At 42.3% G+C, this 23,906-nt stretch overlaps 1 protein-coding gene across 1 annotated transcript; it reads left to right on the forward strand.

Annotated features, from left to right (window-relative positions):
* Positions 1 to 974: 974 nt before the first annotated feature.
* LOC124029237 (stabilin-2-like) lies at positions 975 to 7,481 on the forward strand (the record flags this gene model as incomplete). The annotated part of the gene is made up of 3 exons (XM_046341016.1): positions 975 to 1,070; positions 2,403 to 2,513; positions 7,291 to 7,481. Coding segments are annotated over 3 exons (398 nt in total), but the record flags the coding sequence as incomplete, so codon positions are not given.
* Between the last annotated feature and the right edge of the window lie 16,425 nt (positions 7,482 to 23,906).

A 23,906-nucleotide genomic window follows, 5' to 3' on the forward strand; every position in this document is an offset into this window, starting at 1 on the left:
GTGTGAGAGGTTGGGGGTGGAGTTTACTGTTGGGATGTTTGTGTGAGAGGTTGGGGGTGGAGTTTACTGTTGGGATGTTTGTGTGAGAGGTTGGGGGTGGAGTTTACTGTTGGGATGTTTGTGTGAGAGGTTGGGGGTGGAGTTTACTGTTGGGATGGTTGTGTGAGAGGTTGGGGTGGAGTTTACTGTTGGGATGTTTGTGTGAGAGGTTGGGGGTGGAGTTTACTGTTGGGATGTTTGTGTGAGAGGTTGGGGGTGGAGTTTACTGTTGGGATGTTTGTGTGAGAGGTTGGGGGTGGAGTTTACTTTGGAATGTTTTTAATAAGTGCAGGTATTCGAAGAAGGAAAAGGCCAAACGTGTCAAACGTGTGTTGTAGAAGTGGTGAGGTTTTGGTTATTGTGATGTGTGGTGATGTTTTGTGTTGTGGGGTAGAGGGCAAGGTGAGGATGCAGTACAGGGGATATTTGTTTTTTAAAGGTGGTTGGGGGGGGGTTAATGTGGTGAGGTTTTAATTAAATGAGGATGTTTCATTAAAGAAAGACAAACAGTCAAAAGTCTCTCTCTTCTCTCAATTCAATTCAAATGGTCCCCATCTCTCTCTCTCTCCCCTCTTCCTATCTCTCTCTCTCCCTGCTACATCTCTATTTTCCCCCATCTCTCTCTCTCTCCCCTCTTCCTATCTCTCTCTCTCCCTGCTACATCTCTATTTTCCCCCATCTCTCTCTCTCTCCCCTCTTCCTATCTCTCTCTCTCCCTGCTACATCTCTATTTTCCCCCATCTCTCTCTCTCCCCTCATCCTATCTCTCTCTCTCCCTGCTACATCTCTATTTTCCCCATCTCTCTCTCCCCTCTTCCTATCTCTCTCTCTCCCTGCTACATCTCTCTTTTCCCCCATTGCTCTCTCTTTCTCTCTCTATTCCCTCCATGAATATTCTAACCTGTCAGCTAATGTTGTTTTGGTGTGTTGTCTAGAGTGCGGCTGTGTGAATGGAGAATGTAACAACGGTCCTGATGGGAACGGAGAGTGCTACTGCCAGCCGCCGTACACTGGACCCAGGTGTGAACAAGGTAACCCCGCCCTCCTTTACATCAGATACAGTGGGGCAAAAAAAGTATTTAGTCAGCCACCAATTGTGCAAGTTCTCCCACTTAAAAAGATGAGATAGGCCTATAATTTTCATCACAGGTACACATTTTCCACCATAATTTGCAAATATATTAATTAAAAATCCTACAATGTGATATTCTGGATTTTTTTCTTCTAATTTTGTCTGTCATAGTTGAAGTGTACCTATGATGAAAATTACAGGCCTCTCTCATCTTTTTAAGTGGGAGGACTTGCACAATTAGTGGCTGACTAAATACTTTTTTGCCCCACTGTACATGAATGGGTTGTGCCCCAAATAACACCCTATCCCCTAAATAGTCCACTTCTTTTGGCCAGAGCTCTATGGGCCCTAATCAAAAGTAGTGCACTATGTAGGGAATAGGGTGCCATTTGTGATACAGCCCAGATATAGTCCATTGATATTCACCCTTACAAAAAAAGTGATGATTTCACATGGAAAATCGTGTTAAAACGTGTTTTTTTTTGAAGACCTGAACACGTTTATCACATATGTAGTTTCATGTTGTTTTACATGTTGTCACGTTATCACATTGACTTCAGATGTGATTACATACCTCTTTTGGAACATTTCACATGTGAAATACATGTATTTTTTTAAAGGAAACCCAGTTTTCACCGTGTTCTGGACCAGACAAGCTTTCAAAAAATAAAATTAATTGGTTGATAATTGTTATCTTGTTCTCATTTAGTGATCTCATTTAGTGATCTCATTTAGTGTTCTCATTTAGTGATCCCATTTAGTGATGTCATTTAATGATCCCATTTAGTGATCCCATTTAGTGATCCCATTTAGTGATGTCATTTAGTGATGTCATTTAGTGATGTCATTTAGTGATCTCATTTAGTGATGTCATTTAGTGATGTCATTTAGTGATCTCATTTAGTGATCCCATTTAGTGATCTCATTTAGTGATCCCATTTAGTGATCCCATTTAGTGATCTCATTTAGTGATGTCATTTAGTGATCTCATTTAGTGATGTCATTTAGTGATCTCATTTAGTGATCTCATTTCGTGATCCCATTTAGTGATCTCATTTAGTGATCTCATTTAGTGATCTCATTTAGTGATGTCATTTAGTGATCCCATTTAGTGATGTCATTTAGTGATCTCATTTAGTGATGTCATTTAGTGATGTCATTTAGTGATCTCATTTAGTGATCTCATTTAGTGATCCCATTTAGTGATGTCATTTAGTGATGTCATTTAGTGAAAGGTACTTCAGTACTGTAGGTTGGTGTCTACTGATGATGTGTATTGTGTTTCCTCCAGTCTCTGCTGCCTGTAAGAACTGCAGTGCCTACTCCCACTGTAAAGGAGTGGCAGAGAACTCCGTGTGTCAATGTCTTCCTGGGTTTCACAAGACTGGAGACCGTTGCTCAGGTGACAGAGTTCATACATATCACTAGGGTGACAAAATTCTGCTAACTTTCCCAAAATTCATATGCTGGTCATTTATATTATATTCTGCTCTGTTCCATTCCATTCTGCTCTTTTCTATTTTATTCCATTCTGTTCTATCATGTTCCATTCTGTTCTGTTCTGTTCTGTTCTATCCTGTTCTGCTATAATATATTATGTTCTATTCTGTTCTGTTCTGTTATAATATATTCTGTTATATCCTGTTCTATTCTGTTCTGCTATAATATATTCTGTTCTATTCTGTTCTATTCTGTTCTATTCTGTTCTATCCTGTTCTATCATGTTCTATTCTGTTCTATTCTGTTCTATTCTGTTCTATTCTGTTCTATCCTGTTCTATTCTGTTCTATTCTGTTCTATTCTGCTATATTCTGTTCTGTTCTGTTCTATCCTCTTCTATCATGTTCTATTCTGCTCTATTCTGTTCTATTCTGTTCTATTCTGTTCTATTCTGTTCTGTTATAATATATTCTGTTCTATTCTGTTCTATTCTGTTCTGTTATAATATATTCTGTTCTATTCTGTACTATTCTGTTCTATTCTGTTCTATCCTGTTCTGTTATAATATATTCTGTTCTATTCTGTTCTATTCTGTTCTATTCTGTTCTATTCTGTTCTATCCTGTTCTATTCTGTTCTATCCTGTTCTATTCTGTTCTATCCTGTTCTGTTATAATATATTCTGTTCTATTCTGTTCTATTCTGTTCTATTCTGTTCTATCCTGTTCTGTTATAATATATTATGTTCTATTCTGTTCTATTCTGTTCTGTTATAATATATTCTGTTCTATTCTGTTATATTATAATATATTCTGTTATATTCTGTACTATTCTGTTCTGTTATAATATATTATGTTCTATTCGGTTCTGTTATAATATATTCTGTTCCATTCTGTACTATTCTGTTCTATTCTGTTCTATTCTGTTCTGTTATAATATATTCTGTTCCATTCTGTACTATTCTGTTCCATTCTGTTCTATCTGTTCTGTTATAATATATTATGTTCTATTCTGTTCTATTCTGTTCTGTTATAATATATTATGTTCTATTCTGTTCTATTCTGTTCTGTTATAATATATTCTGTTCTATTCTGTTCTATTCTGTTCTGTTATAATATATTCTGTTCTATTCTGTTCTATTCTGTTCTGTTATAATATATTATGTTCTATCCTGTTCTATTCTGTTCTATTCTGTTCCATTCTGTTCTATCCTGTTCTGTTATAATATAATAAAAAAATAAAAAAAATAATTAAAAAAAAATATGCCATTTAGCAGACGCTTTTATCCAAAGCGACTTACAGTCATGTGTGCATACATTCTACGTATGGGTGGTCCCGGGAATCGAACCCACTACCCTGGCGTTACAAGCGCCAGGCTCTACCAACTGAGCTACAGAAGGAAGTTCTATTCTGTTCTATTCTGTTCTATTCTGTTCTGTTATAATATATTATGTTCTATTCTGTTCTATTCTGTTCTGTTATAATATATTCTGTTCTATTCTGTTCTGTTCTGTTATAATACATTCTGTTCTATTCTGTTCTGTTATAATACATTCTGTTCTATTATGTTCTATTCTGTTCAATTCTGTTCTGTTATAATATATTATGTTCTATTCTGTTCTGTTATAATACATTCTGTTCTATTCTGTTCTATTCTGTTTTGTTATAATATATTCTGTTCTATTCGGTTCTGTTATAATATATTCTGTTATATTCTGTTATATTATAATATATTCTGTTCTATTCGGTTCTGTTATAATATATTCTGTTATATTCTGTTATATTATAATATATTCTGTTATATTCTCTTCTGTTATAATATATTATGTTCTATTCTGTTCTATTCTGTTCTATCCTGTTCTGCTATAATATATTATGTTCTATTCTGTTCTATTCTGTTCTGCTATAATATATTATGTTCTATTCTGTTCTGTTCTGTTATAATATATTCTGTTATATCCTGTTCTATTCTGTTCTGCTATAATATATTATGTTCTATTCTGTTCTATTCTGTTCTATTCTGTTCTATTCTGTTCTATCCTGTTCTGCTATAATATATTATGTTCTATTCTGTTCTATTCTGTTCTGCTATAATATATTATGTTCTATTCTGTTCTGTTCTGTTATAATATATTCTGTTATATCCTGTTCTATTCTGTTCTGCTATAATATATTATGTTCTATTCTGTTCTATTCTGTTCTATTCTGTTCTATTCTGTTCTATTCTGTTCTATTCTGTTCTATTCTGTTCTATTCTGTTCTATTCTGTTCTATTCTGTTCTATTCTGTTCTGCTATAATATATTCTGTTCTATTCTGTTCTGTTCTGTTATAATACATTCTGTTCTATTCTGTTCTGTTATAATACATTCTGTTCTATTATGTTCTATTCTGTTCAATTCTGTTCTGTTATAATATATTATGTTCTATTCTGTTCTGTTATAATACATTCTGTTCTATTCTGTTCTATTCTGTTTTGTTATAATATATTCTGTTCTATTCGGTTCTGTTATAATATATTCTGTTCCATTCTGTACTATTCTGTTCTATTCTGTTCTATTCTGTTCTGTTATAATATATTCTGTTCCATTCTGTACTATTCTGTTCCATTCTGTTCTATCTGTTCTGTTATAATATATTATGTTCTATTCTGTTCTATTCTGTTCTGTTATAATATATTATGTTCTATTCTGTTCTATTCTGTTCTGTTATAATATATTATGTTCTATTCTGTTCTATTCTGTTCTGTTATAATATATTCTGTTCTATTCTGTTCTATTCTGTTCTGTTATAATATATTATGTTCTATCCTGTTCTATTCTGTTCTATTCTGTTCCATTCTGTTCTATCCTGTTCTGTTATAATATATTCTGTTCTATTCTGTTCTATTCTGTTCTGTTATAATATATTCTGTTCTATCCTGTTCTATTCTGTTCTATTCTGTTCTATTCTGTTCTGTTATAATATATTATGTTCTATTCTGTTCTATTCTGTTCTGTTATAATATATTCTGTTCTATTCTGTTCTGTTCTGTTATAATACATTCTGTTCTATTCTGTTCTGTTATAATACATTCTGTTCTATTATGTTCTATTCTGTTCAATTCTGTTCTGTTATAATATATTATGTTCTATTCTGTTCTGTTATAATACATTCTGTTCTATTCTGTTCTATTCTGTTTTGTTATAATATATTCTGTTCTATTCGGTTCTGTTATAATATATTCTGTTATATTCTGTTATATTATAATATATTCTGTTCTATTCGGTTCTGTTATAATATATTCTGTTATATTCTGTTATATTATAATATATTCTGTTATATTCTCTTCTGTTATAATATATTATGTTCTATTCTGTTCTATTCTGTTCTATCCTGTTCTGCTATAATATATTATGTTCTATTCTGTTCTATTCTGTTCTGCTATAATATATTATGTTCTATTCTGTTCTGTTCTGTTATAATATATTCTGTTATATCCTGTTCTATTCTGTTCTGCTATAATATATTATGTTCTATTCTGTTCTATTCTGTTCTATTCTGTTCTATTCTGTTCTATTCTGTTCTATTCTGTTCTATTCTGTTCTATCCTGTTCTATCCTGTTATATTCTGTTTTATTCAGTTTATTCTGCTCTCTCTATTCTATTCTATTCTGCTCTGTTCTATTCTATTATATTATATTCTGCTCGGTTCTATTCTATTCTGCTCTGTTATATTCTGCTATATTCTATTCTGTCCTGCTCTGTTCTATTATATTATATTCTGCTCTGTTCTATTATATTATATTCTGTCCTGCTCTGTTCTATTCTGTTCTATTCTGCTCTGTTATATTCTATTCTGTTCTATTCTGTTCTATTCTGTTCTATTCTGTTCTATTCTGCTCTGTTATATTCTATTCTGTTCTATTCTGTTCTATTCTATTCTGCTTTATTATTTTCTGCTCTATTCTATTATGTTCTGTTCTGCTCTGTTCTATTCTGTTATATTACATTCTGTTCTATTCTGTTATATTAAATTGTTTTATTCTGTTCTATTAACTTCTGTTCTATTCTATTCTGTTATATTAAATTCTGTTCTATTCTGCTCTGTCCTGTCCTGTTCTATTCTGCTCTGTCCTGTCCTGTTCTATTCTGTTATATTACATTCTGTTCTATTCTGTTATATTACAATCTGTTCTGTTCTGTTCTATTCTGTTATATTAAATTCTGTTCTATTCTGCTCTGTCCTGTTCTGTTCTATTCTGCTCTGTCCTGTTCTGTTCTATTCTGTTATATTAAATTATGTTCTATTCTGCTCTGTCCTGTTCTGTTCTATTCTGCTCTGTCCTGTTCTGTTCTATTCTGTTATATTACATTCTGTTCTATTCTGTTATATTACATTCTGTTCTATTCTGTTATATTACATTCTGTTCTATTCTGTTATATTACATTCTGTTCTATTCTGTTATATTACATTCTGTTCTGTTCTGTTCTATTCTGTTATATTAAATTCTGTTCTATTCTGCCCTGTTCTGTTCTGTTCTATTCTGTTCTATTAACTTCTGTTCTATTCTGTCCTATTCTGTTCTATTAACTTCTGTTCTATTCTGCTCTGTCCTGTTCTGCTCTATTCTGTTTCAATCTGTTCTATTCACTTGTATTATGTTCTATTCTGTTCTATTAAATTCTGTTCTATTCTGTTTTATTCTATTCTGCTGTGATCCCCTCCGTTCCATAATTAAATGTGTATATTATTTCCCAGGTTTTTGTTCTGCTAAACAATGTGATGTGAATGCGGACTGTTCTTGGCTGGGGGGGCGGCTGTTCCAGTGCCAGTGTAAGGCAGGTTACAAGGGGGATGGTCGGATGTGTGTTCCCATCAACCCATGTGACGAGGACAACGGAGGCTGTCCTCGCAATTCCACTGTCTGTGTCTATAATAGTCCTGGCAAGGTGAGTCTCTGTCTATACCAGCAGGGTAAAACTGTGTCTATTCCAGCAGGGTTAGTCTGTCTACACCAGCAGGGTTAGTCTGTATCTATACCAGCAGGGTTAGTCTGTGTCTATACCAGCAGGGTTAGTCTGTCTATACCAGCAGGGTTAGTCTGTGTCTATACCAGCAGGTTTAGTCTGTCTATACCAGCAGGGTTAGTCTGTATCTATACCAGCAGGGTTAGTCTGTGTCTACACCAGCAGGGTTAGTCTGTATCTATACCAGCAGGGTTAGTCTGTGTCTACACCAGCAGGGTTAGTCTGTATCTATACCAGCAGGGTTAGTCTGTGTCTATACCAGCAGGGTTAGTCTGTCTATACCAGCAGGGTTAGTCTGTCTATACCAGCAGGGTTAGTCTGTGTCTATACCAGCAGGTTTAGTCTGTCTATACCAGCAGGGTTAGTCTGTATCTATACCAGCAGGGTTAGTCTGTGTCTACACCAGCAGGGTTAGTCTGTGTCTACACCAGCAGGGTTAGTCTGTCTATACCAGCAGGGTTAGTCTGTGTCTACACCAGCAGGGTTAGTCTGTATCTATACCAGCAGGGTTAGTCTGTGTCTACACCAGCAGGGTTAGTCTGTATCTATACCAGCAGGGTTAGTCTGTGTCTATACCAGCAGGGTTAGTCTGTCTATACCAGCAGGGTTAGTCTGTCTATACCAGCAGGGTTAGTCTGTATCTATACCAGCAGGGTTAGTCTGTCTATTCCAGCAGGGTTAGTCTGTATCTATACCAGCAGGGTTAGTCTGTATTACATTTACATGTAAGTCATTTAGCAGACGCTCTTATCCAGAGCGACTTACAAATTGGTGCATTCACCTTATGACATCCTGTATCTATACCAGCAGGGTTATCTGTATCTATACCAGCAGGATTAGTCTGTATCTATACCAGCAGGGTTAGTCTGTCTATACCAGCAGGGTTAGTCTGTGTCTATACCAGCAGGGTTAGTCTGTATCTATACCAGCAGGGTCAGTCTGTCTATACCAGCAGGGTCAGTCTGTCTATACCAGCAGGGTCAGTCTGTCTGTACCAGCAGGGTTAGTCTGTCTATACCAGCAGGGTTAGTCTGTATCTATACCAGCAGGGTTAGTCTGTGTCTATACCAGCAGGGTTAGTCTGTCTATACCAGCAGGGTTAGTCTGTATCTATACCAGCAGGGTTAAACTGTCTATTCCAGCAGGGTTAGTCGTTCTATACAAGCAGGGTCAGTCTGTATCTATACCAGCAGGGTTAGTATGTGTCTATACCAGCAGGGTTAGTCTGTATCTATACCAGCAGGGTTAAACTGTCTATTCCAGCAGGGTTAGTCTGTCTATACAAGCAGGGTCAGTCTGTATCTATACCAGCATGGTTAGTCTGTGTCTATACCAGCAGGGTTAGTCTGTATCTAAACCAGCAGGGTCAGTCTGTAGCTATACCAGCAGGGTTAGTCTGTCTATACCAGAAGGGTTAGTCTGTATCTATACCAGCAGGGTTAGTCTGTATCTATACCAGCAGGGTTAGTCTGTGTCTATACCAGCAGGGTTAGTCTGTCTATACCAGCAGGGTTAGTCTGTGTATATACCAGCAGGGTTAGTCTGTGTCTATACCAGCAGGGTTAGTCTGAATCTAAACCAGCTGGGTCAGTCTGTAGCTATACCAGCAGTGTGAGTCTGTCTATACCAGCAGGGTTACACTTTGTCTATTCCAGCAGGGTTAGTCTGTCTATACCAGCAGGGTAAAACTGTGTCTATTCCAGCAGGGTTAGTCTGTATCTATACCAGCAGGGTTAGTCTGTGTCTATACCAGCAGAGTTAGTCTGTCTATACCAGCAGGGTTAGTCTGTGTCTATACCAGCAGGTTTCGTCTGTCTATACCAGCAGGGTTAGTCTGTATCTATACCAGCAGGGTTAGTCTGTGTCTACACCAGCAGGGTTAGTCTGTATCTATACCAGCAGGGTTAGTCTGTGTCTACACCAGCAGGGTTAGTCTGTATCTATACCAGCAGGGTTAGTCTGTGTCTATACCAGCAGGATTAGTCTGTCTATACCAGCAGGGTTAGTCTGTCTATACCAGCAGGGTTAGTCTGTATCTATACCAGCAGGGTTAGTCTGTCTATTCCAGCAGGGTTAGTCTGTATCTATACCAGCAGGGTTAGTCTGTATCTATACCAGCAGGGTTAGTCTGTATCTATACCAGCAGGATTAGTCTGTATCTATACCAGCAGGGTTAGTCTGTCTATACCAGCAGGGTTAGTATGTGTCTATACCAGCAGGGTTAGTCTGTCTATACCAGCAGGGTTAGTCTGTCTATACCAGCAGGGTTAGTCTGTATCTATACCAGCAGGGTTAGTCTGTATCTATACCAGCAGGGTTAAACTGTCTATTCCAGCAGGTTTAGTCTGTCTATAACAGCAGGGTTAGTGTGTCTATACCAGCAGGGTTAGTCTGTATCTATACCAGCAGGGTTAGTCTGTATCTATACCAGCAGGGTTAGTCTGTATCTATACCAGCAGGGTTAGTCTGTATCTATACCAGCAGGGTTAGTCTGTATCTATACCAGCAGGGTTAGTCTGTATCTATACCAGCAGGGTTAGTCTGTATCTATACCAGCAGGATTAGTCTGTATCTATACCAGCAGGGTTAGTCTGTGTCTATACCAGCAGGGTTAGTCTGTCTATACCAGCAGGGTTAGTCTGTCTATACCAGCAGGGTTAATCTGTATCTATACCAGCAGGGTTAGTCTGTATCTATACCAGCAGGATTAGTGTCTCTATACCAGCAGGGTTAGTCTGTCTATACCAGCAGGGTCAGTCTGTGTCTATACCAGCAGGGTTAGTCTGTCTATACCAGCAGGGTTAAACTTTGTCTATTCCAGCAGGGTTAGTCTGTCTATACCAGCAGGGTCAGTCTGTATCTATACCAGCAGGGTTAGTCTGTATCTATACCAGCAGGGTTAGTCTGTCTGTACCAGCAGGGTTAGTCTGTCTATACCAGCAGGGTTAGTCTGTCTATGCCAGCAGGGTCAGTCTGTCTGTACCAGCAGGGCTAGTCTGTCTATACCAGCAGAGTTAAACTTTGTCTATTCCAGCAGGGTTAGTCTGTCTATACAAGCAGGGTCAGTCTGTATCTATACCAGCAGGGTTAGTCTGTATCTATACCAGCAGGGTTATTCTGTATCTAAATCAGCAGGGTCAGTCTGTAGCTATACCAGCAGGGTTAGTCTGTCTATACCAGCAGGGTTAGTCTGTATCTATACCAGCAGGGTTAGTCTGTATCTATACCAGCAGGGTTAGTCTGTGTCTATACCAGCAGGGTTAGTCTGTGTATATACCAGCAGGGTTAGTCTGTCTATACCAGCAGGGTTAGTCTGAATCTAAACCAGCTGGGTCAGTCTGTAGCTATACCAGCAGGGTTAGTCTGTCTATACCAGCAGGGTTAAACTTTGTCTATTCCAGCAGGGTTAGTCTGTCTATACCAGCAGGGTCAGTCTGTATCTATACCAGCAGGGTTAGTCTGTATCTATACCAGCAGGGTTAGTCTGTGTCTATACCAGCAGGGTTAGTCTGTCTATACCAGCAGGGTTAGTCTGTCTATACCAGCAGGGTTAATCTGTATCTATACCAGCAGGGTTAGTCTGTATCTATACCAGCAGGGTTAGTCTGTATCTATACCAGCAGGGTTAGTCTGTATCTATACCAGCAGGGTTCGTCTGTCTGTACCAGCAGGGTTAGTCTGTCTGTACCGGCAGGGTTAGTCTGTCTGTACCAGCAGGGTTAGTCTGTGTCTGTACCAGCAGGGTTAGTCTGTCTGTACCAGCAGGGTTAGTCTGTGTCTGTACCAGCAGGGTTAGTCTGTCTGTACCAGCAGGGTTAGTCTGTGTCTATACCAGCAGGGTTAGTCTGTATCTATACCAGCAGGGTTAGTCTGTATCTATACCAGCAGGGTTAGTCTGTCTATACCAGCAGGGTTAGTCTGTCTATACCAGCAGGGTTAGTCTGTATCTATACCAGCAGGGTTAGTTTCTCTATACCAGCAGGGTTAGTCTGTCTATACCAGCAGGGTCAGTCTGTGTCTATACCAGCAGGGTTAGTCTGTCTATACCAGCAGGGTTAGTCTGTATCTATACCAGCAGGGTTAGTCTGTGTCTATACCAGCAGGGTTAGTCTGTCTATACCAGCAGGGTTAGTCTGTATCTATACCAGCAGGGTTAGTCTGTATCTATACCAGCAGGGTTAGTCTGTATCTATACCAGCAGGGTTAGTCTGTATCTATACCAGCAGGGTTAGTCTGTCTATACCAGCAGGGTTAGTCTGTCTATACCAGCAGGGTTAGTCTGTCTATACCAGCAGGGTTAGTCTGTATCTATACCAGCAGGGTTAGTTTCTCTATACCAGCAGGGTTAGTCTGTCTATACCAGCAGGGTCAGTCTGTGTCTATACCAGCAGGGTTAGTCTGTATCTATACCAGCAGGGTTAGTCTGTATCTATACCAGCAGGGTTAGTCTGTGTCTATACCAGCAGGGTTAGTCTGTCTATACCAGCAGGGTTAGTCTGTATCTATACCAGCAGGGTTAGTCTGTGTCTATACCAGCAGGGTTAGTCTGTCTATACCAGCAGGGTTAGTCTGTCTATACCAGCAGGGTTAGTCTGTATCTATACCAGCAGGGTTAGTCTGTATCTATACCAGCAGGGTTAGTTTCTCTATACCAGCAGGGTTAGTCTGTCTATACCAGCAGGGTCAGTCTGTGTCTATACCAGCAGGGTTAGTCTGTCTATACCAGCAGGGTTAAACTTTGTCTATTCCAGCAGGGTTAGTCTGTCTATACCAGCAGGGTCAGTCTGTATCTATACCAGCAGGGTTAGTCTGTATCTATACCAGCAGGGTTAGTCTGTCTATACCAGCAGGGTTAGTCTGTCTATGCCAGCAGGGTCAGTCTGTCTGTACCAGCAGGGCTAGTCTGTCTATACCAGCAGAGTTAAACTTTGTCTATTCCAGCAGGGTTAGTCTGTCTATACAAGCAGGGTCAGTCTGTATCTATACCAGCAGGGTTAGTCTGTATCTATACCAGCAGGGTTATTCTGTATCTAAATCAGCAGGGTCAGTCTGTAGCTATACCAGCAGGGTTAGTCTGTCTATACCAGCAGGGTTAGTCTGTATCTATACCAGCAGGGTTAGTCTGTATCTATACCAGCAGGGTTAGTCTGTGTCTATACCAGCAGGGTTAGTCTGTGTATATACCAGCAGGGTTAGTCTGTCTATACCAGCAGGGTTAAACTTTGTCTATTCCAGCAGGGTTAGTCTGTCTATACCAGCAGGGTCAGTCTGTATCTATACCAGCAGGGTTAGTCTGTATCTATACCAGCAGGGTTAGTCTGTCTGTACCAGCAGGGTTAGTCTGTGTCTACCAGCAGGGTTAGTATGTATCTATACCAGCAGGGTTAGTCTGTCTATACCAGCAGGGTTAGTCTGTATCTATACCAGCAGGGTTAGTCTGTATCTATACCAGCAGGGTTAGTCTGTATCTATACCAGCAGGGTTAGTCTGTATCTATACCAGCAGGGTTAGTCTGTCTGTACCAGCAGGGTTAGTCTGTCTGTACCGGCAGGGTTAGTCTGTCTGTACCAGCAGGGTTAGTCTGTGTCTGTACCAGCAGGGTTAGTCTGTCTGTACCAGCAGGGTTAGTCTGTGTCTGTACCAGCAGGGATAGTCTGTCTGTACCAGCAGGGTTAGTCTGTGTCTATACCAGCAGGGTTAGTCTGTATCTATACCAGCAGGGTTAGTCTGTATCTATACCAGCAGGGTTAGTCTGTCTATACCAGCAGGGTTAGTCTGTCTATACCAGCAGGGTTAGTCTGTATCTATACCAGCAGGGTTAGTTTCTCTATACCAGCAGGGTTAGCCTGTCTATACCAGCAGGGTCAGTCTGTGTCTATACCAGCAGGGTTAGTCTGTCTATACCAGCAGGGTTAGTCTGTATCTATACCAGCAGGGTTAGTCTGTGTCTATACCAGCAGGGTTAGTCTATCTATACCAGCAGGGTTAGTCTGTATCTCTACCAGCAGGTTTAGTCTGTATCTATACCAGCAGGGTTAGTCTGTGTCTATACCAGCAGGGTTAGTGTGTGTCTATAGCAGCAGGGTTAGTCTGTATCTATACCAGCAGGGTTAGTCTGTATCTATACCAGCAGGGTTAGTCTGTATCTATACCAGCAGGGTTAGTCTGTATCTATACCAGCAGGGTTAGTCTGTCTATACCAGCAGGGTTAGTCTGTCTATACCAGCAGGGTTAGTCTGTCTATACCAGCAGGGTTAGTCTGTATCTATACCAGCAGGGTTAGTTTCTCTATACCAGCAGGGTTAGTCTGTCTATACCAGCAGGGTCAGTCTGTGTCTATACCAGCAGGGTTAGTCTGTATCTATACCAGCAGGGTTAGTCTGTATCTATACCAGCAGGGTTAGTCTGTGTCTATACCAGCAGGGTTAGTCTGTCTATACCAGCAGGGTTAGTCTGTATCTATACCAGCAGGGTTAGTCTGTGTCTATACCAGCAGGGTTAGTCTGTCTATACCAGCAGGGTTAGTCTGTCTATACCAGCAGGGTTAGTCTGTATCTATACCAGCAGGGTTAGTCTGTATCTATACCAGCAGGGTTAGTTTCTCTATACCAGCAGGGTTAGTCTGTCTATACCAGCAGGGTCAGTCTGTGTCTATACCAGCAGGGTTAGTCTGTCTATACCAGCAGGGTTAAACTTTGTCTATTCCAGCAGGGTTAGTCTGTCTATACCAGCAGGGTCAGTCTGTATCTATACCAGCAGGGTTAGTCTGTATCTATACCAGCAGGGTTAGTCTGTCTATACCAGCAGGGTTAGTCTGTCTATGCCAGCAGGGTCAGTCTGTCTGTACCAGCAGGGCTAGTCTGTCTATACCAGCAGAGTTAAACTTTGTCTATTCCAGCAGGGTTAGTCTGTCTATACAAGCAGGGTCAGTCTGTATCTATACCAGCAGGGTTAGTCTGTATCTATACCAGCAGGGTTATTCTGTATCTAAATCAGCAGGGTCAGTCTGTAGCTATACCAGCAGGGTTAGTCTGTCTATACCAGCAGGGTTAGTCTGTATCTATACCAGCAGGGTTAGTCTGTATCTATACCAGCAGGGTTAGTCTGTGTCTATACCAGCAGGGTTAGTCTGTGTATATACCAGCAGGGTTAGTCTGTCTATACCAGCAGGGTTAAACTTTGTCTATTCCAGCAGGGTTAGTCTGTCTATACCAGCAGGGTCAGTCTGTATCTATACCAGCAGGGTTAGTCTGTATCTATACCAGCAGGGTTAGTCTGTCTGTACCAGCAGGGTTAGTCTGTGTCTACCAGCAGGGTTAGTATGTATCTATACCAGCAGGGTTAGTCTGTCTATACCAGCAGGGTTAGTCTGTATCTATACCAGCAGGGTTAGTCTGTATCTATACCAGCAGGGTTAGTCTGTATCTATACCAGCAGGGTTAGTCTGTATCTATACCAGCAGGGTTAGTCTGTCTGTACCAGCAGGGTTAGTCTGTCTGTACCGGCAGGGTTAGTCTGTCTGTACCAGCAGGGTTAGTCTGTGTCTGTACCAGCAGGGTTAGTCTGTCTGTACCAGCAGGGTTAGTCTGTGTCTGTACCAGCAGGGATAGTCTGTCTGTACCAGCAGGGTTAGTCTGTGTCTATACCAGCAGGGTTAGTCTGTATCTATACCAGCAGGGTTAGTCTGTATCTATACCAGCAGGGTTAGTCTGTCTATACCAGCAGGGTTAGTCTGTCTATACCAGCAGGGTTAGTCTGTATCTATACCAGCAGGGTTAGTTTCTCTATACCAGCAGGGTTAGCCTGTCTATACCAGCAGGGTCAGTCTGTGTCTATACCAGCAGGGTTAGTCTGTCTATACCAGCAGGGTTAGTCTGTATCTATACCAGCAGGGTTAGTCTGTGTCTATACCAGCAGGGTTAGTCTATCTATACCAGCAGGGTTAGTCTGTATCTCTACCAGCAGGTTTAGTCTGTATCTATACCAGCAGGGTTAGTCTGTGTCTATAACAGCAGGGTTAGTGTGTGTCTATAGCAGCAGGGTTAGTCTGTATCTATACCAGCAGGGTCAGTCTGTATCTATACCAGCAGGGTTAGTCGGTATCTATACCAGCAGGGTTAGTCTGTATCTATACCAGCAGGGTTAGTCTGTATCTATACCAGCAGGGTTAGTCTGTATCTATACCAGCAGGGTTAGTCTGTATCTATACCAGCAGGGTTAGTCTGTATCTATACCAGCAGGATTAGTCTGTATCTATACCAGCAGGGTTAGTCTGTGTCTATACCAGCAGGGTTAGTCTGTCTATACCAGCAGGGTTAGTCTGTCTATACCAGCAGGGTTAATCTGTATCTATACCAGCAGGGTTAGTCTGTATCTATACCAGCAGGATTAGTGTCTCTATACCAGCAGGGTTAGTCTGTCTATACCAGCAGGGTCAGTCTGTGTCTATACCAGCAGGGTTAGTCTGTCTATACCAGCAGGGTTAAACTTTGTCTATTCCAGCAGGGTTAGTCTGTCTATACCAGCAGGGTCAGTCTGTATCTATACCAGCAGGGTTAGTCTGTATCTATACCAGCAGGGTTAGTCTGTCTGTACCAGCAGGGTTAGTCTGTCTATACCAGCAGGGTTAGTCTGTCTATGCCAGCAGGGTCAGTCTGTCTGTACCAGCAGGGCTAGTCTGTCTATACCAGCAGAGTTAAACTTTGTCTATTCCAGCAGGGTTAGTCTGTCTATACAAGCAGGGTCAGTCTGTATCTATACCAGCAGGGTTAGTCTGTATCTATACCAGCAGGGTTATTCTGTATCTAAATCAGCAGGGTCAGTCTGTAGCTATACCAGCAGGGTTAGTCTGTCTATACCAGCAGGGTTAGTCTGTATCTATACCAGCAGGGTTAGTCTGTATCTATACCAGCAGGGTTAGTCTGTGTCTATACCAGCAGGGTTAGTCTGTGTATATACCAGCAGGGTTAGTCTGTCTATACCAGCAGGGTTAGTCTGAATCTAAACCAGCTGGGTCAGTCTGTAGCTATACCAGCAGGGTTAGTCTGTCTATACCAGCAGGGTTAAACTTTGTCTATTCCAGCAGGGTTAGTCTGTCTATACCAGCAGGGTCAGTCTGTATCTATACCAGCAGGGTTAGTCTGTATCTATACCAGCAGGGTTAGTCTGTCTGTACCAGCAGGGTTAGTCTGTCTATACCAGCAGGGTTAGTATGTATCTATACCAGCAGGGTTAGTCTGTCTATACCAGCAGGGTTAGTCTGTATCTATACCAGCAGGGTTAGTCTGTATCTATACCAGCAGGGTTAGTCTGTATCTATACCAGCAGGGTTAGTCTGTCTGTACCAGCAGGGTTAGTCTGTCTGTACCGGCAGGGTTAGTCTGTCTGTACCAGCAGGGTTAGTCTGTGTCTGTACCAGCAGGGTTAGTCTGTCTGTACCAGCAGGGTTAGTCTGTGTCTGTACCAGCAGGGTTAGTCTGTCTGTACCAGCAGGGTTAGTCTGTGTCTATACCAGCAGGGTTAGTCTGTATCTATACCAGCAGGGTTAGTCTGTATCTATACCAGCAGGGTTAGTCTGTCTATACCAGCAGGGTTAGTCTGTCTATACCAGCAGGGTTAGTCTGTATCTATACCAGCAGGGTTAGTTTCTCTATACCAGCAGGGTTAGTCTGTCTATACCAGCAGGGTCAGTCTGTGTCTATATCAGCAGGGTTAGTCTGTCTATACCAGCAGGGTTAGTCTGTATCTATACCAGCAGGGTTAGTCTGTGTCTATACCAGCAGGGTTAGTCTGTCTATACCAGCAGGGTTAGTCTGTATCTATACCAGCAGGGTTAGTCTGTATCTATACCAGCAGGGTTAGTCTGTATCTATACCAGCAGGGTTAGTCTGTATCTATACCAGCAGGGTTAGTCTGTCTATACCAGCAGGGTTAGTCTGTCTATACCAGCAGGGTTAGTCTGTCTATACCAGCAGGGTTAGTCTGTATCTATACCAGCAGGGTTAGTTTCTCTATACCAGCAGGGTTAGTCTGTCTATACCAGCAGGGTCAGTCTGTGTCTATACCAGCAGGGTTAGTCTGTATCTATACCAGCAGGGTTAGTCTGTATCTATACCAGCAGGGTTAGTCTGTGTCTATACCAGCAGGGTTAGTCTGTCTATACCAGCAGGGTTAGTCTGTATCTATACCAGCAGGGTTAGTCTGTGTCTATACCAGCAGGGTTAGTCTGTCTATACCAGCAGGGTTAGTCTGTCTATACCAGCAGGGTTAGTCTGTATCTATACCAGCAGGGTTAGTCTGTATCTATACCAGCAGGGTTAGTTTCTCTATACCAGCAGGGTTAGTCTGTCTATACCAGCAGGGTCAGTCTGTGTCTATACCAGCAGGGTTAGTCTGTCTATACCAGCAGGGTTAAACTTTGTCTATTCCAGCAGGGTTAGTCTGTCTATACCAGCAGGGTCAGTCTGTATCTATACCAGCAGGGTTAGTCTGTATCTATACCAGCAGGGTTAGTCTGTCTATACCAGCAGGGTTAGTCTGTCTATGCCAGCAGGGTCAGTCTGTCTGTACCAGCAGGGCTAGTCTGTCTATACCAGCAGAGTTAAACTTTGTCTATTCCAGCAGGGTTAGTCTGTCTATACAAGCAGGGTCAGTCTGTATCTATACCAGCAGGGTTAGTCTGTATCTATACCAGCAGGGTTATTCTGTATCTAAATCAGCAGGGTCAGTCTGTAGCTATACCAGCAGGGTTAGTCTGTCTATACCAGCAGGGTTAGTCTGTATCTATACCAGCAGGGTTAGTCTGTATCTATACCAGCAGGGTTAGTCTGTGTCTATACCAGCAGGGTTAGTCTGTGTATATACCAGCAGGGTTAGTCTGTCTATACCAGCAGGGTTAAACTTTGTCTATTCCAGCAGGGTTAGTCTGTCTATACCAGCAGGGTCAGTCTGTATCTATACCAGCAGGGTTAGTCTGTATCTATACCAGCAGGGTTAGTCTGTCTGTACCAGCAGGGTTAGTCTGTGTCTACCAGCAGGGTTAGTATGTATCTATACCAGCAGGGTTAGTCTGTCTATACCAGCAGGGTTAGTCTGTATCTATACCAGCAGGGTTAGTCTGTATCTATACCAGCAGGGTTAGTCTGTATCTATACCAGCAGGGTTAGTCTGTATCTATACCAGCAGGGTTAGTCTGTCTGTACCAGCAGGGTTAGTCTGTCTGTACCGGCAGGGTTAGTCTGTCTGTACCAGCAGGGTTAGTCTGTGTCTGTACCAGCAGGGTTAGTCTGTCTGTACCAGCAGGGTTAGTCTGTGTCTGTACCAGCAGGGATAGTCTGTCTGTACCAGCAGGGTTAGTCTGTGTCTATACCAGCAGGGTTAGTCTGTATCTATACCAGCAGGGTTAGTCTGTATCTATACCAGCAGGGTTAGTCTGTCTATACCAGCAGGGTTAGTCTGTCTATACCAGCAGGGTTAGTCTGTATCTATACCAGCAGGGTTAGTTTCTCTATACCAGCAGGGTTAGCCTGTCTATACCAGCAGGGTCAGTCTGTGTCTATACCAGCAGGGTTAGTCTGTCTATACCAGCAGGGTTAGTCTGTATCTATACCAGCAGGGTTAGTCTGTGTCTATACCAGCAGGGTTAGTCTATCTATACCAGCAGGGTTAGTCTGTATCTCTACCAGCAGGTTTAGTCTGTATCTATACCAGCAGGGTTAGTCTGTGTCTATAACAGCAGGGTTAGTGTGTGTCTATAGCAGCAGGGTTAGTCTGTATCTATACCAGCAGGGTCAGTCTGTATCTATACCAGCAGGGTTAGTCGGTATCTATACCAGCAGGGTTAGTCTCTCTATACCAGCAGGGTTAGTCTCTCTATACCAGCAGGGTTAGTCTATCTATACCAGCAGGGTTAGTCTCTCTATACCAGCAGGGTTAGTCTGTATCTATACCAGCAGGGTTAGTCTGTCTATACCAGCAGGGTTAGTCTGTCTATACCAGCAGGGTTAGTCTGTATCTATACCAGCAGGGTTAGTTTCTCTATACCAGCAGGGTTAGTCTGTCTATACCAGCAGGGTCAGTCTGTGTCTATACCAGCAGGGTTAGTCTGTATCTATACCAGCAGGGTTAGTCTGTATCTATACCAGCAGGGTTAGTCTGTGTCTATACCAGCAGGGTTAGTCTGTCTATACCAGCAGGGTTAGTCTGTATCTATACCAGCAGGGTTAGTCTGTGTCTATACCAGCAGGGTTAGTCTGTCTATACCAGCAGGGTTAGTCTGTCTATACCAGCAGGGTTAGTCTGTATCTATACCAGCAGGGTTAGTCTGTATCTATACCAGCAGGGTTAGTTTCTCTATACCAGCAGGGTTAGTCTGTCTATACCAGCAGGGTCAGTCTGTGTCTATTCCAGCAGGGTTAGTCTGTCTATACCAGCAGGGTTAAACTTTGTCTATTCCAGCAGGGTTAGTCTGTCTATACCAGCAGGGTCAGTCTGTATCTATACCAGCAGGGTTAGTCTGTATCTATACCAGCAGGGTTAGTCTGTCTATACCAGCAGGGTTAGTCTGTCTATGCCAGCAGGGTCAGTCTGTCTGTACCAGCAGGGCTAGTCTGTCTATACCAGCAGAGTTAAACTTTGTCTATTCCAGCAGGGTTAGTCTGTCTATACAAGCAGGGTCAGTCTGTATCTATACCAGCAGGGTTAGTCTGTATCTATACCAGCAGGGTTATTCTGTATCTAAATCAGCAGGGTCAGTCTGTAGCTATACCAGCAGGGTTAGTCTGTCTATACCAGCAGGGTTAGTCTGTATCTATACCAGCAGGGTTAGTCTGTATCTATACCAGCAGGGTTAGTCTGTGTCTATACCAGCAGGGTTAGTCTGTGTATATACCAGCAGGGTTAGTCTGTCTATACCAGCAGGGTTAAACTTTGTCTATTCCAGCAGGGTTAGTCTGTCTATACCAGCAGGGTCAGTCTGTATCTATACCAGCAGGGTTAGTCTGTATCTATACCAGCAGGGTTAGTCTGTCTGTACCAGCAGGGTTAGTCTGTGTCTACCAGCAGGGTTAGTATGTATCTATACCAGCAGGGTTAGTCTGTCTATACCAGCAGGGTTAGTCTGTATCTATACCAGCAGGGTTAGTCTGTATCTATACCAGCAGGGTTAGTCTGTATCTATACCAGCAGGGTTAGTCTGTATCTATACCAGCAGGGTTAGTCTGTCTGTACCAGCAGGGTTAGTCTGTCTGTACCGGCAGGGTTAGTCTGTCTGTACCAGCAGGGTTAGTCTGTGTCTGTACCAGCAGGGTTAGTCTGTCTGTACCAGCAGGGTTAGTCTGTGTCTGTACCAGCAGGGATAGTCTGTCTGTACCAGCAGGGTTAGTCTGTGTCTATACCAGCAGGGTTAGTCTGTATCTATACCAGCAGGGTTAGTCTGTATCTATACCAGCAGGGTTAGTCTGTCTATACCAGCAGGGTTAGTCTGTCTATACCAGCAGGGTTAGTCTGTATCTATACCAGCAGGGTTAGTTTCTCTATACCAGCAGGGTTAGCCTGTCTATACCAGCAGGGTCAGTCTGTGTCTATACCAGCAGGGTTAGTCTGTCTATACCAGCAGGGTTAGTCTGTATCTATACCAGCAGGGTTAGTCTGTGTCTATACCAGCAGGGTTAGTCTATCTATACCAGCAGGGTTAGTCTGTATCTCTACCAGCAGGTTTAGTCTGTATCTATACCAGCAGGGTTAGTCTGTGTCTATAACAGCAGGGTTAGTGTGTGTCTATAGCAGCAGGGTTAGTCTGTATCTATACCAGCAGGGTCAGTCTGTATCTATACCAGCAGGGTTAGTCGGTATCTATACCAGCAGGGTTAGTCTCTCTATACCAGCAGGGTTAGTCTCTCTATACCAGCAGGGTTAGTCTATCTATACCAGCAGGGTTAGTCTCTCTATACCAGCAGGGTTAGTCTGTATCTATACCAGCAGGGTTAGTCTGTCTATACCAGCAGGGTTAGTCTGTCTATACCAGCAGGGTTAGTCTGTATCTATACCAGCAGGGTTAGTTTCTCTATACCAGCAGGGTTAGTCTGTCTATACCAGCAGGGTCAGTCTGTGTCTATACCAGCAGGGTTAGTCTGTATCTATACCAGCAGGGTTAGTCTGTATCTATACCAGCAGGGTTAGTCTGTGTCTATACCAGCAGGGTTAGTCTGTCTATACCAGCAGGGTTAGTCTGTATCTATACCAGCAGGGTTAGTCTGTGTCTATACCAGCAGGGTTAGTCTGTCTATACCAGCAGGGTTAGTCTGTCTATACCAGCAGGGTTAGTCTGTATCTATACCAGCAGGGTTAGTCTGTATCTATACCAGCAGGGTTAGTTTCTCTATACCAGCAGGGTTAGTCTGTCTATACCAGCAGGGTCAGTCTGTGTCTATACCAGCAGGGTTAGTCTGTCTATACCAGCAGGGTTAAACTTTGTCTATTCCAGCAGGGTTAGTCTGTCTATACCAGCAGGGTCAGTCTGTATCTATACCAGCAGGGTTGGTCTGTATCTATACCAGCAGGGTTAGTCTGTCTATACCAGCAGGGTTAGTCTGTCTATGCCAGCAGGGTCAGTCTGTCTGTACCAGCAGGGCTAGTCTGTCTATACCAGCAGAGTTAAACTTTGTCTATTCCAGCAGGGTTAGTCTGTCTATACAAGCAGGGTCAGTCTGTATCTATACCAGCAGGGTTAGTCTGTATCTATACCAGCAGGGTTATTCTGTATCTAAATCAGCAGGGTCAGTCTGTAGCTATACCAGCAGGGTTAGTCTGTCTATACCAGCAGGGTTAGTCTGTATCTATACCAGCAGGGTTAGTCTGTATCTATACCAGCAGGGTTAGTCTGTGTCTATACCAGCAGGGTTAGTCTGTGTATATACCAGCAGGGTTAGTCTGTCTATACCAGCAGGGTTAAACTTTGTCTATTCCAGCAGGGTTAGTCTGTCTATACCAGCAGGGTCAGTCTGTATCTATACCAGCAGGGTTAGTCTGTATCTATACCAGCAGGGTTAGTCTGTCTGTACCAGCAGGGTTAGTCTGTGTCTACCAGCAGGGTTAGTATGTATCTATACCAGCAGGGTTAGTCTGTCTATACCAGCAGGGTTAGTCTGTATCTATACCAGCAGGGTTAGTCTGTATCTATACCAGCAGGGTTAGTCTGTATCTATACCAGCAGGGTTAGTCTGTATCTATACCAGCAGGGTTAGTCTGTCTGTACCAGCAGGGTTAGTCTGTCTGTACCGGCAGGGTTAGTCTGTCTGTACCAGCAGGGTTAGTCTGTGTCTGTACCAGCAGGGTTAGTCTGTCTGTACCAGCAGGGTTAGTCTGTGTCTGTACCAGCAGGGATAGTCTGTCTGTACCAGCAGGGTTAGTCTGTGTCTATACCAGCAGGGTTAGTCTGTATCTATACCAGCAGGGTTAGTCTGTATCTATACCAGCAGGGTTAGTCTGTCTATACCAGCAGGGTTAGTCTGTCTATACCAGCAGGGTTAGTCTGTATCTATACCAGCAGGGTTAGTTTCTCTATACCAGCAGGGTTAGCCTGTCTATACCAGCAGGGTCAGTCTGTGTCTATACCAGCAGGGTTAGTCTGTCTATACCAGCAGGGTTAGTCTGTATCTATACCAGCAGGGTTAGTCTGTGTCTATACCAGCAGGGTTAGTCTATCTATACCAGCAGGGTTAGTCTGTATCTCTACCAGCAGGTTTAGTCTGTATCTATACCAGCAGGGTTAGTATGTGTCTATAACAGCAGGGTTAGTGTGTGTCTATAGCAGCAGGGTTAGTCTGTATCTATACCAGCAGGGTCAGTCTGTATCTATACCAGCAGGGTTAGTCGGTATCTATACCAGCAGGGTTAGTCTCTCTATACCAGCAGGGTTAGTCTCTCTATACCAGCAGGGTTAGTCTATCTATACCAGCAGGGTTAGTCTCTCTATACCAGCAGGGTTAGTCTGTATCTATCTATGTATCTATAGTCTGTATCTATACCAGCAGGGTTAGTCTGTCTATACCAGCAGGGTTAGTCTGTCTATACCAGCAGGGTTAGTCTGTCTATACCAACAGGGTTAGTCTGTATCTATACCAGCAGGGTTAGTCTGTATCTATACCAGCAGGGTCAGTCTGTGTCTATACCAGCAGGGTCTTGTCTGCCAGCAGGGTTAGTCTATACCAGCAGGGTTAGTCTGTGTCTAACCAGCAGGGTTAGTCTGTGTCTATACCAGCAGGGTATAGTCTGTCTATACCAGCAGGGTTAGTCTGTCTATACCAGCAGGGTTAGTCTGTCTATGCCAGCAGGGTCAGTCTGTCTGTA

Source organism: Oncorhynchus gorbuscha, unplaced genomic scaffold (genome assembly GCF_021184085.1).
Source record: "Oncorhynchus gorbuscha isolate QuinsamMale2020 ecotype Even-year unplaced genomic scaffold, OgorEven_v1.0 Un_scaffold_5858, whole genome shotgun sequence".
NCBI lineage: Eukaryota > Metazoa > Chordata > Actinopteri > Salmoniformes > Salmonidae > Oncorhynchus > Oncorhynchus gorbuscha.